The 14,700-nt window shown below is 36.7% G+C and overlaps 2 protein-coding genes across 2 annotated transcripts; one reads left to right on the top strand and one right to left on the bottom strand.

The window, feature by feature from the left end:
- The first annotated feature begins 1,799 nt into the window (after nt 1-1,799).
- Nucleotides 1,800-4,956, top strand: bcas2 (BCAS2 pre-mRNA processing factor). Its single transcript, XM_007570117.2, has 7 exons — nt 1,800-2,006; nt 3,203-3,295; nt 3,399-3,469; nt 3,609-3,770; nt 3,849-3,899; nt 3,988-4,068; nt 4,166-4,956. The coding sequence occupies exons 1-7, from the start codon at nt 1,914-1,916 to the stop codon at nt 4,290-4,292; spliced, it is 678 nt and encodes a 225-aa protein (XP_007570179.1). The 5' UTR covers nt 1,800-1,913; the 3' UTR covers nt 4,293-4,956.
- Nucleotides 4,957-5,299: 343 nt separating this feature from the next.
- otud3 (OTU deubiquitinase 3) lies at nt 5,300-14,517 on the bottom strand. Its single transcript, XM_007570116.2, has 8 exons — nt 14,404-14,517; nt 12,535-12,837; nt 10,739-10,887; nt 9,464-9,576; nt 9,221-9,343; nt 8,107-8,239; nt 6,850-7,037; nt 5,300-5,963 (listed from the first exon to the last, which is right to left on the bottom strand). The coding sequence occupies exons 2-8, from the start codon at nt 12,738-12,740 to the stop codon at nt 5,799-5,801; spliced, it is 1,077 nt and encodes a 358-aa protein (XP_007570178.1). The 5' UTR covers nt 12,741-12,837; nt 14,404-14,517; the 3' UTR covers nt 5,300-5,798.
- Nucleotides 14,518-14,700: the final 183 nt, after the last annotated feature.

Here is a 14,700-nt window from a genome sequence, read left to right as displayed (position 1 = left end):
ACATAAAAAGGTCAAATGAGTTGTCATAGTATGACATCATCTAAGCACCGGCCCATCAGAACAGGAAATAACTTTTTAGTTTTTTTTAGATGGTCTGCATCATTGCACTATTTTGACCAAAATTTGAAAAACAATATCACATCACTCTGAATAGTTTTATGTGTCATGTAATTAGTGAATTGTCTATCTGACTGTCAGCTCTATGTTCCTTTTCGGGCTCACATATGGACTCCAGCTAAACTACCCAAAGAAAATACAAAATGCCCTCCTGTTCAATGTTTTCTATTAATTCTTAAAATCTGTACTGTGTTGAAATTTAGATAGATTGACTTTCTCAAAATTTTATTAATGCATTTTTTTTCATTTAAGGTGTGAAAAATAATTTTTCTTATTTTGATTTAAGGAACAATACAGGCAACTTTTCTGTAATGTTAAAAAAACAAATTAATTAGGATTATAATTTACTAGTGAGCTGACAGAGCTGAAAAGCTTGACTTTACAACACTGTCGATCTGTTCATTACATTTAAAGAGCTGATAATATGAATACAGGAGGTTGAATTGTCCAAATACATTGATTCCAATGAGTGTTTGTTTAAATTAAAGTTTCATTAAATCATGTCTTATCATCTCTAAGACAGGTTTGAATAGCAGTGTGGGTGTTGGCTGGAATATACAGATAAATTTGGACTTCAACAGCAAAACAGAGAAAGGCCATGTTATGCTTTTTAAGAATGGTCTCCAAATGGATGATATACAAGAGGAGAAGGTGGACAACGTAGAGGAATACTTCCCAAGGTGATAAGAAAACCTGTTTTTGACACTTTGGAACCTTCTAAGGGCTGTGCCTTACCAAAAAACAAACTTTTTGGTTTCTCTTTTGAAACCAAAAAGTTTCAAGAGAGAAGTTCATCACGGTTTATGTGCCGTTAGACACAACAAAACCAGGACAGCCAACCTATCTGAATCAGAAAATAACAGAATAAAGTGGAACATAAAGGGTAGACGAGTAATAGTGGTTTGGTGAAGCTGATCTTATAAACAGAGTAGAGTTAGTTGGTGATTTTCTCAGTGGGATTGCAACATACCTTTCCCTGCAAGAGACACAGAGACAATTTAGGCAACCCTTCTCCATTGAAAACTGGGTTGGCTGTTTGGCCTTGGGTCTGCTGCTCCTTGTGCTTCACTGTTAACCTACCTCTGTGCTATGGCTATGCCCTCGGGCGAAGCCTGTCTATCTGCTGGGGGCTGCTGCAGTCTTCCAGAACTGAGTCCATGTGTCCTTTGCTGCTCTTGGGTGCTGCGTGCTGCAAGTCTGACACCATTCTAGCTACTTTAATTAACAACTATGCAACTACTACATTGCATACACCCACTCAACACAAACACAATTATAAGTACACACCAATGCACTGACACACAAATAATCCGAGTGGTTGAAGGTCATACGAACATAGGCTACTATTACAGCAATGTGACCTAGTTTGATGCTGGATGCAGCCTTGATTTTTAAAGTCAAATACACAATAAAGACATAAATTCTGTAAAGCAAATCTACCCGGTACATGTAGGCAACCAGCTTCTGTACATGTTAAGCCCAAAATGCTTAACATGTGGAAGAAAGAGAATTAGCTAGAACACAGAAGGGAAATGTTGTCTGACGAAGATGGTCTTTCAAGAGAATTCAGGTTTTGGTGATTTTTCTCAGTGGGATTGTATCTTCACTGTTACTGCAAAAAAAAAAAAAATAGTTTGAGCAGTCATCCTCCAATCCAATAGGCGGCAGTAACTACAACTTATACAACAGGATGTAAACATTCTCTTCCGGAAAAGCTTATAGTTGGACTTACCGAGTCCGTTTAGCGTTTGAAAGAAGTGAACCTTCAAATAAAACGATAATTAAACAAATTGAAAATGGCCGGAACGGCTTCAGTAGCAGGTGAAGTTTTTGTGGACGCTTTGCCGTACTTTGACCAGGGTTACGATGCTCCAGGTGTCAGAGAAGCGGTGAGTAAAAACCTTACGTGCTAACAGAAACGTGTTAGCTGGCTATGCTACATGGATATAAAGCAGCAGAACACCTCGTTGTAGCCTTTAGCAGTTCTGCAATATGTTTAAATTGTCTGTAGCGACACAGGCTTAGTAAATATGCTTGGAAACTAATAAAATAAGGTCTTGATAGACTTTGTGGTGTCTTGTCCTCGCAGAGCAAGGGTATAGTTTGTAGCTAGGGCTTAAGAATAATGCTTGTAAATGTATACCTTTATATTCTAATGACTTAATATTTATGTTGAGGGGTAATAGCTTCCCATTTATAAAATGGGAAGGAGTCAATTCTTGAATATCAACCATAATCAGTGATATGCCACTTCACCCACATAAAGAACTAATTCATAGAGGGCAATTAGTTCTATACAAAATTAATTTTTTTGCATGATTTTGTACTTCCATTTGGGTCTCTACTGGTTTTAGAAACAGTCCAAAAACTAAAGCTTATTTGCATAAAAGGGGGACAGAGTCCTAAAACAACTCATTCCAAAAAGAGTTCAAAATAGGCTGAACTGAGCAGTTGAAATCTCTCATTGTCTGATAATGATTTTGTGCAAAAATAATGAGTGATTATCTGAAATCGTCAGATAATCATTCTGAGATTATCTGAGAATGATAATATCAGAATGAGATGCAGTGACCATGTTTTGTTTAGAGCTTAAACCCATCCTGACTTGTTTAAAAGGAAGCATAATGGGTCCTCTTTAGCTTAGGCTAAAATAAATTGATTCATGTTCATAGTTCACCACTAAGATACTTTGAACCAAGTTGTCAGCTCCTACTTTAAATAATTCTTGTTCATTTATCTTAATCTGTATGAAATATTGTTTTAAAAAAACTATATTTTCATGTATCAACACCTCTGATACATGTGAAACATTTTGATCACTCAAAAGTGAAGAGAATAACACTGATCATTCCTTCATCATGTCACCTCTTAATGGCTAGGTGTACATTGGGCAGCAAATAAACATTTTGCCTTCAAACATGGTGTGTTTAAGAACAGAAAAATGGGAAGGTGTGGCGGTCTAACCAAGTTTGGCCAGCTGAGTTAGAGTACAGCGTACATCGCCGGATCGGCACACTTTGATTTTCTTTGAAAAGACTGAAATTTTTGGAAATCTGTCAAACATTAATCCCGTTCATTCCTTTAGGCTGCGGCGCTGGTTGAGGAAGAGACAAGAAGATACCGGCCTACAAAGAACTACCTGAGCTACCTGCCTACGCCCGACTTCTCAGCTTTTGAGGTGAGGAATCCATTAGACAACCTCTGGTTGATTTTATCAGTTTAGGCAGTGGCAGAAAATTAACAGCATCTGAATGTTTCTTTCTCATCTTTTTGGTCATCAGACAGAAATTATGAGGAACGAATTTGAACGGTTAGCAGCTCGGCAGCCCATGGAGCTCCTGAGCATGAAGAGGTAAAACCTGGTCATTGCAGAAATACTGTTTTTTTGAAGGTTTTTTTCTTTTTATGCTAATCCACCAATACAGAAATGTACAGTTTAAGTGCACACATTTTTTAGCATGCACTTAAAACTTTTGTCACTCTTTGTGGAGATATGAGCTTCCGGCGCCCACGTCAGGACAGAAGAACGACATAACAGCGTGGCAGGAGTGTGTGAACAACTCTATGGCCCAGTTGGAGCACCAGGCAGTCCGCATCGAGAACCTGGAGCTCATGTCGCAGTACGGAACCAATGCATGGAAAGTCTACAACGGGTAAGAGGCATCAGCCTTTTCCTTCAAAGTCTGTTCACTGTTTGAAAATGCCTGACTGTCCTCATCCTCCTTCCTCAGCAACTTGGCCTTCATGATTGAGATGGCTCAGAAAGAGCTTCACAAGTTCAGGTAAAGACAGCAGGATGTTGGTATTTGATTGCCCAAAGTCCTTTAAAAAAAAAAAAATTTTCATAGATAATGTGCTTAACTTCTACAGGAAGCAAATTCAAGATTTGAACTGGCAGCGTAAGAACGACCAGTTGGCAGCTGGAGCCAAACTACGCGAACTAGAGTCCAAGTATGTTAATGAGAATACCTGCATGTTTGTCACGGTGCGAAGATGAGGCCTCATGGTACTCTTCTGTGTCTTAACATATGTGCATTTCCATCCCTAGCTGGGTGTCACTGGTCAGTAAGAACTACGAAATCGAGCGGGCAATCGTCCAGTTGGAGAACGAAGTCGGTCAGCTCCGACAGCAGCAGGGGGACGAGAACAAGGAGAATATCAGACAGGACTTCTAGAGAACTGGACTCTCAATGGTTTCTGACTAAGATGGACTCCCTTTGGTTTCAGACTATGAGTAATCTGAGCATAAAGAAGTTGATACGAAACCACAGATGTGACTTAGATTGGTAGAAACAACAGTGGAGCAGTTTCAGACCCCCCCTGACAGAACAGAGTCTCAGCGGGTGTTCTGGCTTTAAAATGCGTTTCTTTTCGTGTTTCTGATACACTGGTGGCAGCTTTTTCTCTTGCTTTACCGCAGGACTTTAATAGATGCCTTTCAGCCAAGAGGTGTGTTAGCGGAAAGTGTACAGAGTGTAAGTCTGTTAAAGACTGCATTAAGTGTAGTTTTACATCATTGTCAATTGATGCTTTTTTTTTTTAATAAATCTTTGTAATAAAATGAATTCCTATTGTTCCTTTTGAGCCGTCATCTACAGTTTTCCAGTTGTCCAAGAGCTTCGTACTCAGTTTTAATCTACACTCATCATGGTTATGAATGTTGCCTACTTTCAATAAAACAGTTGAAATGTTTTGATTTTAAATGGGCTGATGGTATAGCTCCAATGAATTACCTAAACAAGAATTTGCTGCACAAGTTTGGTTTCATAGATTTTTTTCTAACCAGGCATGGTAAAAACTCAAGACTCTAAAATAAAGAAAAACACTTATGTGGTTTTATGCTGTAGTATGCAACTTGTACAAATGTTTAAGCTTTGTGTGAACAGACCTCATCCTTACAAAGAAGCACTAAGCTGGATTTTTATGCATTTGTTAGAATCCTGTCGAAGACACAAATTTTCCCCTTTATGTGACATCTTTATAAACATTTGTACATTTTGCAATACTCGTAATAATGACAATTTGTTTCTTTATGAAATCACAAATGAATTTTCCAACAATTGCAGACTTCCTGTTTTTCAACTTTCTAAAATGAAAGTGGTTGAGGATTAACACCTTTGAGTGAATTTGAAAAACTAGTTATGGTAATATACATGCTTCTGTGATAAATATGCACTACATCTCCTTATACTAGAATCAGTAAATTTGTCATTTATTAACAAGTATTGCCACATTCCTTACATTACAATGCCTCTCTCCCGTTTGATTACCAGCAGAATTACCTAAGTTAATGTAAACTCAGTTTAATATAAATGAAAGCGGATCATCTGCACGCTTGTCATTGAAAGCCAGATTTCCAGCATAAGAAAAGGAGAGCGGCAGAGTAGAAGGTAGATCAGATCTGAACAGGATCTACAAACAAGAACGGGAACTGAACTTCAATCAAAACCCAGCAGAAAACACTGACACTCACGTTCCATCACGTTCTCTTCAGTAACTTTCACATGTCTCATTCACACAGGCTTGCAGGCACCATTTAACTTTTTTTTTTTTTAAGAAAAAAGAACAACTCAGAAACAAACATTCCCTGTGATAGAATCACTGATTTTTAGCTATGTGCAAAACGAGATGGCCACAGGTAGCAAATGCTGCAGTGTGGAAGATTGGACCATGCCTCAGTTTTATATACTGAGAGTGTTGAGAGCTGGTACTAGAGTCACAGCATCTGGCAGGTTCTGGTTCTGGTCCTGGCCTCCTTTACTCTGAAGAAACTTCTGCCGATGCCTCTCCTCTTGGCGCTTCTTCTTTTCCAGCCGCTGCTGCTCTTTTCTTTGCTTGTTTGAAAGCTAGATGGCATGGAAAACAAACATTATAAAAGTACCATCAGTATACTAATGTATGCTTCTAAGCAGATTCTAAATTAAGTAGATTGTCAGTTTCAACATAGCACATATTATGCATATAAATGCAGTTATTTACTCTGCAAACTTGGGATAATTCAGCAAATCTCCAAACATCAGAATACAGCAACGTGTTCCCAAAATGATCGGTGGAATTTGTTGAGGAATTCAACCAGCCTTAGTGGGAAACCTATGGAGCTAAATTGGGACCATAAAGTTTGTATGCAAGAAAAACAAACAAACAAAAAAACCGGAGGATTTCTTTTGAACTTGAAAAACTGTGTGTGTCTGTGAACAAATTTTTCAACTTTTAAAAAATAAGAAAAAAAGGTTTTGAACTTGAACCAAAATTTTTTAAAAAATTTCTTTTAGAGGTTTTTCTTTTCAGTTTCAGATTTTTTTTTCGGTTTTCAACTTGTTCTTTTTTATGGGCAGGGCCACAGCTGACAGGCGGCGTGGAATCATGACTGACAACTGTTGCACCCATGGACGAGGGAAACTGGAAATATCTCTAAGACATCTCTGACATTCTGTGTCTATGAGATTGGTTTAGAAAAATAACATGCTTCACTTTTATAACCTGCTTATGTTGACACACAACACAAATATCAATGGAAAAAAATATTACATTTACAAATCTGCACAGCATTTCAATGTTATTTTAATCTCATCAATATTCACAACATATTAAATAACCCAGCTTTTTTATTTATATCATTTTATTTCATGTAACTTAAGTATTATTTCAGTTTTTAAAGAAAATTACTTATTTTCATATTTGAAAATAAAAAAAGAAGAAGAAAAAAGCAGTACATCCCATCCATGAAAATACCTTGGGCTTTTGGACGTCGCTGCCCTCTCCTGGCTTGTTATGCTCACTGCAGTCTGTGGCTTCGGCTCTGCAGGTTGAACAGGACTCCGATGTGCATTTGCCCTGGCACAGCTGACCAAGCGACGAACCAGCGAGCCATTCAGCATTTATTGTTGCTGCACTTAGCTGTAGCAGGTTCTCCTCATCTCCTGAAGGAGGGGGGAGGAAACTCCATGATCTGTTACTGTTCACATACATATAGAGTTACCACCTTTCAGAAATTAAAAGAAGAGATGCCTGCAATGGCCTGTGTCGACCTTCCCTCATGGGGTAAGATGGCCGCTGCAGTGATAGAGATTATTTTATGGGAATGTTTCTTGTAAAAAAAAAAAAAAAAAGTGATTCATAGAGCAATCGTTCATACATAGAGGTGAGTTAGAATACCCCAAATTGTACTCTAATTTTTTCTTAAGTAGAAATATAAAGGAACAGTCTAATACATTACTTAAGCTTTAATTAAGCAAGTGTAAAAAAATATTTGATAAAATTTCTTCTCAAGTACTGAGTAACTGCATCAGATTTAATATTTTAGATTTCATTCATCAGACAGCCAAAAATATAAGGTTATGTGAAAATTATTGTATTTGAAAGAGTATTACCAAAATATTTATACAAATAAGGAGTTAGGTTTGGAGGCTGGTTCTAGACCACACAGGGGCAAAGGTTGTCAGTGTTTTTTCAGTGTTTTACACTTAAAGAATGAAAAAAATAAAACAAAAAAACCCAGCAATATTTCATCATTTGATATACCAAGTGACATTGTTCAGTCTTGAATGTGTCTCTTCCCTCTCACGTCTGTATTTTAAAAGAGATTTTGCTTCCAGGAACGTGGTGGAGAATCGGGTAGAGGACGTTTTAAAAAGACGCAGGATAGCATCTCACCGTGGCTGCGTAGTGTTCGTCTCTAGGCAACCGTGACAACAGCGTCGGTCCGTAGCGTTCTGGGCGGTCCTTTGTAGCTCCTGCCACTACAGTTTAACTGACCTTAATATTTCCTGTGTTTTATTTTCGCCATTATAGTTATAATTAATGTTGATATATGTGTGATAGGCGTGACATTTTATAGAAATATGGAACAAATCCCATCCCGTCCATACGGGACGCTACATTTAGCAGCCAAATACGGGACGATTCTGTATTTTACGTGACGGGTGGCAACGCTTCATACAAACAACAAGCAGCATCTAAGAGCAGCTAAAGTTTTATTTAGCCACTAACCCTGGATTCCCCGGTTCTTGATGGAGCTCAGGATCACGTTTTCCTCTTCGCACGCGGTCGGCAAGGGTTTCTTCTGTCTTTCCCTCTGACCGTCTCCAAACACACGCTGCTGGCTGTGGGAGTTCTGCAGGGTCTGGAAACCATGAAAGCATCCCAGTTAGCAAAGCATTAGAACAGGTGCAATCTGGATACATCTCCGCAGCTTCCCCGGCTCCAGAGGAATTTAGCAGGGGGGCATTGGCTTATTTTGGAGGGGCAGAGTAAATGAGCTATTGTTTTAATATAAATACTTAAACCTTTATGTAACCTTTCAAAAAATAGCCATGTTTGGTAGAAAAAAAGAAACAATAAGGATGTATACAATATTGAGTAATTATGCTCAAACTAGAATAAACATTAGTTCATACGACACAGAAATCTAAGGGATCCAATCTCTGAAGTCTATTTCTTTAAATGCAAAATCAATCTACTCAATTAAGAGTATACACAATATTGCTCAAGTAAAAGAAAAAAAAATACCGTGGAGTAAAACTACTCTAAGTACTGTTTTTTCTCAAAAGGTTACTCAACAGTGCTACCCGCTTTTGAACACAGATAACAATATCAGAAGCCTATTCTTGTTAACAAGCTTAATGTGATATATTGGCATTAGCTAGTCATCATTTAGCTAACATAACCTGCATGACGCATCCAACAGAGTTACTCGACACACCTGGTTAGTTTGGGGGAAAAAAAAAAAAGCAAAGTTCTTTGGCTTTTGCTGGTTTGCTCCCATGACTCTAACACACACCGGTGTGCCGTTCTGCACTGCAGCATGTCTCAGTCACTGCCCCACCAGCATCTAGCGGTCATGTTACGTTTAAAGGCGGCTCGTAAAAACATGTTACGACATGTTAACAATGGATTAAACAGTTGACAGGACTGGAAAAAGTTGAGGAGACCGAGAGCACAGCTACGGGAAGAGCGGTGAGATCGGTGAGATCTCGACATGTCATCCTGAGTTCGACTCCCGTTACACGGTTCCTTTGCCGCATGTTTTTTCCCCCTTCCTGTCAGACTGCTGTCAAATAAAGGCCAATAGTAACTCCTAAAAAGTATAAAATAAAACAACTACCTCAATGCGTAGCTGTGCAGGACTCTCAGAGTTGTCTCCGACTCGCCGCACGCTGTCATAGTGATCTCCGTATCGGTAGGCGATGTGCAACTCTCTACACGCTTGCTTCTCGACACCATTTATCTGCCAAGACGACACGACTAATGAACTGGTGAAATACTGCTGCGCTGGTGTCCCACGGTTAAAATAGCATGAGCTCATGTGATGTCATTCGATTGCCTCATCCTGTGGGTTGATCCCTACCTCCCAAAGTGGGGCGTTTAGCTGATGAATGACCACTTTCACTTGCTGACTGCGAGCAAAAGCGACAATAGCGTCATTGCCAGCAAAGGTACCGGACTGGGCGAGATTGGACACTGGAGGAAAAGACAAGAATAAGTTAGTTTTTATACATTTTAAAAGCTACAATACAACTATATAATATAAATCACTGTTTTATGTAAAATGTCATCTCACGTAGAATTGATTAATTATCTATATTTGACTTGAAATGTAGCTAATAAAACATAAAAATTGTTAAATTAATGAAAACAGTTTTCTTATAATAGTAATGAGGGTTTGCACACTTTTCCCATTAAGAACTTTTCAAGTACTTTCAATGTAAGTTTTCAAACTTTTCCACACTTTGGAGATTAAAACAATACAGATTAACTAGAGAAGACCATTTCAATTCAGTTATTGATCATTTATTTCAGTTAATAATGTCTTGTGGTAGTATTCCACATTCAAAAAGGCAAACTAAAACACAAAAATGTTATGCTCTGAAATGTCTCTCTCTCACACACACACTATACACCTGACTCGTCTGAGAACACAACACTAATTTAACAAAAATAGAGCCCCCAATTGCAATAGCTGACATATAAAATCATTGATTCATAAGGAGTAATAAATATTCATTACACTGAAGCAATCCAAGCAAATCATTTTAAGGTAGCTGACCTTACTGCTCAAACACAAACTTATGAATTTGAAGAAAGTTACACAAAAATCTCTCTAAAAAAAAAGAAGTCTTAGCTTCCAGCATTTAGCAAAATAGAAATACTTTGGGGAATTCTAACTCACCTAAAACAAGAGAGGTTTGGTCTGATTTAACTTAAAAAAATGTGCATGTCTTTTTATTAAGTGTGTGACCTGGTTTCAAGAGTAAATAATGTTCTTCAAGTTTAGGGTTTTACTCAAGCATTAGACTGCACTTTATGACAAAACTGTGCAGTTTGAATTTGAAGCACTTCCAAGGATCTGATGCAAAGATCTACCACTTTCCAAATATTGAATTGAAATCCATGCATTTTCAAGGATTTCAAGCACCTGCATGAAACCTGAATCTAAACGGAAATGACAACTCTGAAAAATGCTTCATCACTTCCAACCTGCAGACAAAAACTTCCAGGAGTCACTGCTTCATCATCAACTATTAAACAATCCCATAATAATCAATGGTTGGTATTGATATAATTGGTATAATTATTCAATTATAAAAATAAAAATGATTGTTTCCAACTGCTACTTTCTTACAGTGCTGTGGAAAAGGAACATCATCTTCAACAAAAGGCTCAAAGTCTTGTCGATGGGACATCATGTACTGGACGGTCTCCTGGCGAAGCCGCAGATGACCCCGCGAATGCCCCTCTAACTGGTCACCGAGCGCTCTGAACAGGCAGTTCCTGTAGGAGACAGAGATCACACATAATGACTGATGTACCTCATTACTCGCTATATGGAAAAAAAAAAAAAAGATCTGTCTGAGTTAAAGCTATTGTTCCAGCCTGTCCATTAGGGACGGGTTAAAAGGTCCTCTCTCAACAAACTGAAGCCCAGTGTGTAATAATCAGAAAGATTATTCTTTAGTTAAAGAAAAAAAAAGTTTTATCTTTACAATTAGATAAAGGCGACTTAAGCTATTTTGGAAGAGTTGAGAGAAATGCTTTTTAACAGGACAAATTAAAAAAAAAGAAAAAGAAAACGAAGATATTTTGTCCTAGAATTGCAAAACAAAAACCCCAGAAAACAAAGATCATGGGAAATGCTTCGTAGCAGTCTTGCCACCAACTGAGACATGGACTGTTTTTAGATAAAGAGGGTCTGAAATACGTCTTTTTACCTGTAATAAATAAAACATTCCATAACTGCATTTTGTATTTAGTCAGGTTATCTTGATTTGAAATTAAAATGTAATTATTTGTGTGACAAAAAAAATGGAGAAAGGAGAAAATATTTTTTCACAGCACTGTCTGTGTATATTCATAGTCTGCAGTAAGGAAATGTGGGTACTGGACTCAAATTAAACCATTTTCTACCAGCAAAGATTAATTAAAGTCATTTAGGTTTGAGTAGAGGTCAAACATGAAACAGAAAAAAATGATTGGAATTAAATATGGCACAAGTTTTGATAAGCAAGTTTTTAGGAAATAGCATTTTTTTTTTTAATTGGTTGAGATTTGAATATTGTTATATTGATCTCCCATAATTCATGAAAATAATTAATTACAAGGAAAAATGACTGATAATGGTTTAATCAATAGATATGAAATTTAAGTAGGAAGGAAAAAGAATGGCAATATGCAACTCCTAAATGAGGAAGTAATTAGCAAAGGGTAAAATTGTCTTGTTTTTTACAATACTGTTTTTTTTTTAGTCTAGTATTAACATAACCAGTGAAGGGTCTCAAGATATATGTTGATAATGAAATCACAACTTAAAGAATGTAGTAAACTTAAACATTGTAGTAATGGACTATATTATCAGTTATTCTGACAATCGATTGATCGGATAAAATAAATTGGCAGATTTTGCAGATTTTTCATTTCACCGCTTATGCTTATTTTATACAATATTAGAAATACATGGAAAAGATACACAAATAACCCAATTCATTCGAAAATACTGGTAACGTCAACATGGGGAACGTTCAGCCCGTTCTGCTCAACAATACAGCGTAGGGCCAATCTGCTGATTAGTTTTTGGATTAATCGATTATTGATTGGGAAACAAAAAAAAGTGCTTATTAAGAGTTTTTTTTATTTTACAGAATTTGAACCAGGTCAAGCTAAAACTATGCCACGTGAGGAGTATTAGGTTATTTTTTGATATATAAATAATTTTAGTCTAATTACTGCTCTGAGTAATTAGGTACGTTCTTTCAGCAAATGGGCTGTTATGAGTCTGTATACTTCAGTTAAAGATTAATCCATTACTAAATTAGTTGACAGTTATTTCAATAATTGGTTAATCACAATTAATTGTTTCAGGCCTAGACCAAACACACCAAGAGCGACACACATGACAAATATAAGCCGTTTCCCATCTCTTACCCGTCTCCTGGGACTTCTCTCAGCTTTAGCCCGAGCGCCTGGAGCTGATTGGAGAAGCTGACATACTCTGCTCCTTCGTCGTTATCCTGAGGGCGGTTCTTCCGATCTTTTGCGATGGCACGGCGAGCTGCTCGTTCATCCCTCTTGCGCTCCAGTTCACCCTTTTTATTGCTCCTCACAGGTTTTGCTGTCTGTTTCCGAGACATATTTCTTCTAATCGTTTCTTCGTGCCTGGAGCACCAAATAATGTCCTGTTTTGGCAACTAGATGGCACTTCATTAAATAATTCCAGTCTTGTGCAACCTAAAAACACAGAAAGAGGGGTAGGGAAATGAAACTGATAAGTGAAGATGGATACATGTTGCTACAAAGCAAGAATAGATATTATATATTTCTATTGAAATAATACAATGTGGAGGTGTCATAATGGCATGCAAGCTTTTACCAAAGATCTCCCACTTAACTATTCCGATTTTCCTATTTTTCTTTTTCTTTCTACTGAAAGAAAAATAAATAGTGTTGAAAATACGTATTCAGTCTGAAGTGTAAAATAAAATATGTAGAAATTATTTTAATAGGCACCAGCTGGTATGACATTATATTAGCAAGATACTGACCTTGAGTAAAAATGACTGGTGCCATAGTATTTATGCAAAACTGTTTAAACCTGAGCTAATTAATATGGATTAACCCCCCCCCCAAAAATGATAGAAACTCAATAATTATTTCTACTGCAACTAAGGCATAAAATATTAAAGTTATAACAATGTTATCTAAAATATGCATTTATAGTGATTTTCGAACATAGACACAAGCAAAATACAGAACTAACACCCGTAATATAAAGTGCAACTTATTCAAATCCCATATAGATTGAAACTGATAAATAATCTGAGCCTATCTGTAAAACAACTTTGAAAATGGTTTGCTTAGGACACCAACAGATTTAAACTTAAAAAAAAAAAAATCATAGTATGAATTTTTCTTACGTCAAAATACATTTTTAATTTTATGTAGGCATTTTCTTTTCCTTTGTAAATCAGAAAAATTAAACAATTCCAACCTGATACTGTTCTTAAAGAGCCTCATTCACCTAATCATGTAACTGTAGTGTTCATTTAAAAAAATACTTTTTGTTTTTTAAAATAAGATACTAATAACATGCAGTTTTTTTTGTCAGTCCAACTAAATTACCACTTTTGTTTAATGGAGGAATTATTAACTTAAGGTAAGAATTTTTAAGAAATTTGAGGAAAACGAAAGTGCTTCCAGATCTTTGTCGTAAGGTTTTTCCAAATGAAACACAATAAGAAATAAATGGCATTTAAACAGAAACCAAAATATGAATTCACTTTTAAATTAAAAATGTTCAGTAATTCGTTAGCATTCTGACTCTGTATAGTTTCCTTGTTCTGTTAAAAAGTGTTGTGAGCTACATTTTAAAAAACAATAACAAATAATTAGATGGTGAAAGAAGTGGTATTTTATGGTATACTTTTTCAGTTAATATGGCTTTAGATTTGTGGCCTGCGTGGTTTCTTACCTTTTTTTAGGCAAAGGCCTATTACTTTAGCTTTTTTTTATTAATAAATAAAAACTAAAGTAACAGCCCGGTTACTTCATTTTTATGTGCATAAAACTGCTCGGCAGAATTCAAATTAATATGTAAAACGCACAAACTACTCAAAGAACTCGGGTGTTAGCTGTTGTCAAATGGTTAAACGGAACTTAATTTTTACTGTTAGCTGAAATGACAACTAGCCGAAGCTAAATGGAGAAAATAACCGATGTAGTACATCAATTTTTAACTACCCGCTTTCGACACTCCGTCTGCCGAGTCGTAATATATCTTAACTCAAACAATCTTACCTGACATATGCGGAAAATTATGAGTTTTCTCTATATTTATACATGTTTTGGTTCAGACAAAAACATTTCGCGTCTACGTATTTGTTTACAACCGAAGTTCCGCTTACGTATTTGTAGGTACGTCAGTACGTACGGAAGCCATAAGGGGCCAAAGACGAATTAAAACCGCGCCACACTGTCGAAACAGTCATAAAAAAATATCTATCTATCTATCTATCTATCTATCTATCTATCTATCTATCTATCTATCTATCTATCTATCTATCTATCTATCTATCTATCTATCTATCTATCTAT

The sequence above is a fragment of the Poecilia formosa genome, unplaced genomic scaffold (genome assembly GCF_000485575.1).
Source record: "Poecilia formosa unplaced genomic scaffold, Poecilia_formosa-5.1.2 Scaffold255, whole genome shotgun sequence".
Classification (NCBI taxonomy): domain Eukaryota; kingdom Metazoa; phylum Chordata; class Actinopteri; order Cyprinodontiformes; family Poeciliidae; genus Poecilia; species Poecilia formosa.
The sequence above is the reverse complement of the archived record's forward strand: the minus strand, read 5'-3'. Positions and strand labels throughout refer to the sequence as shown.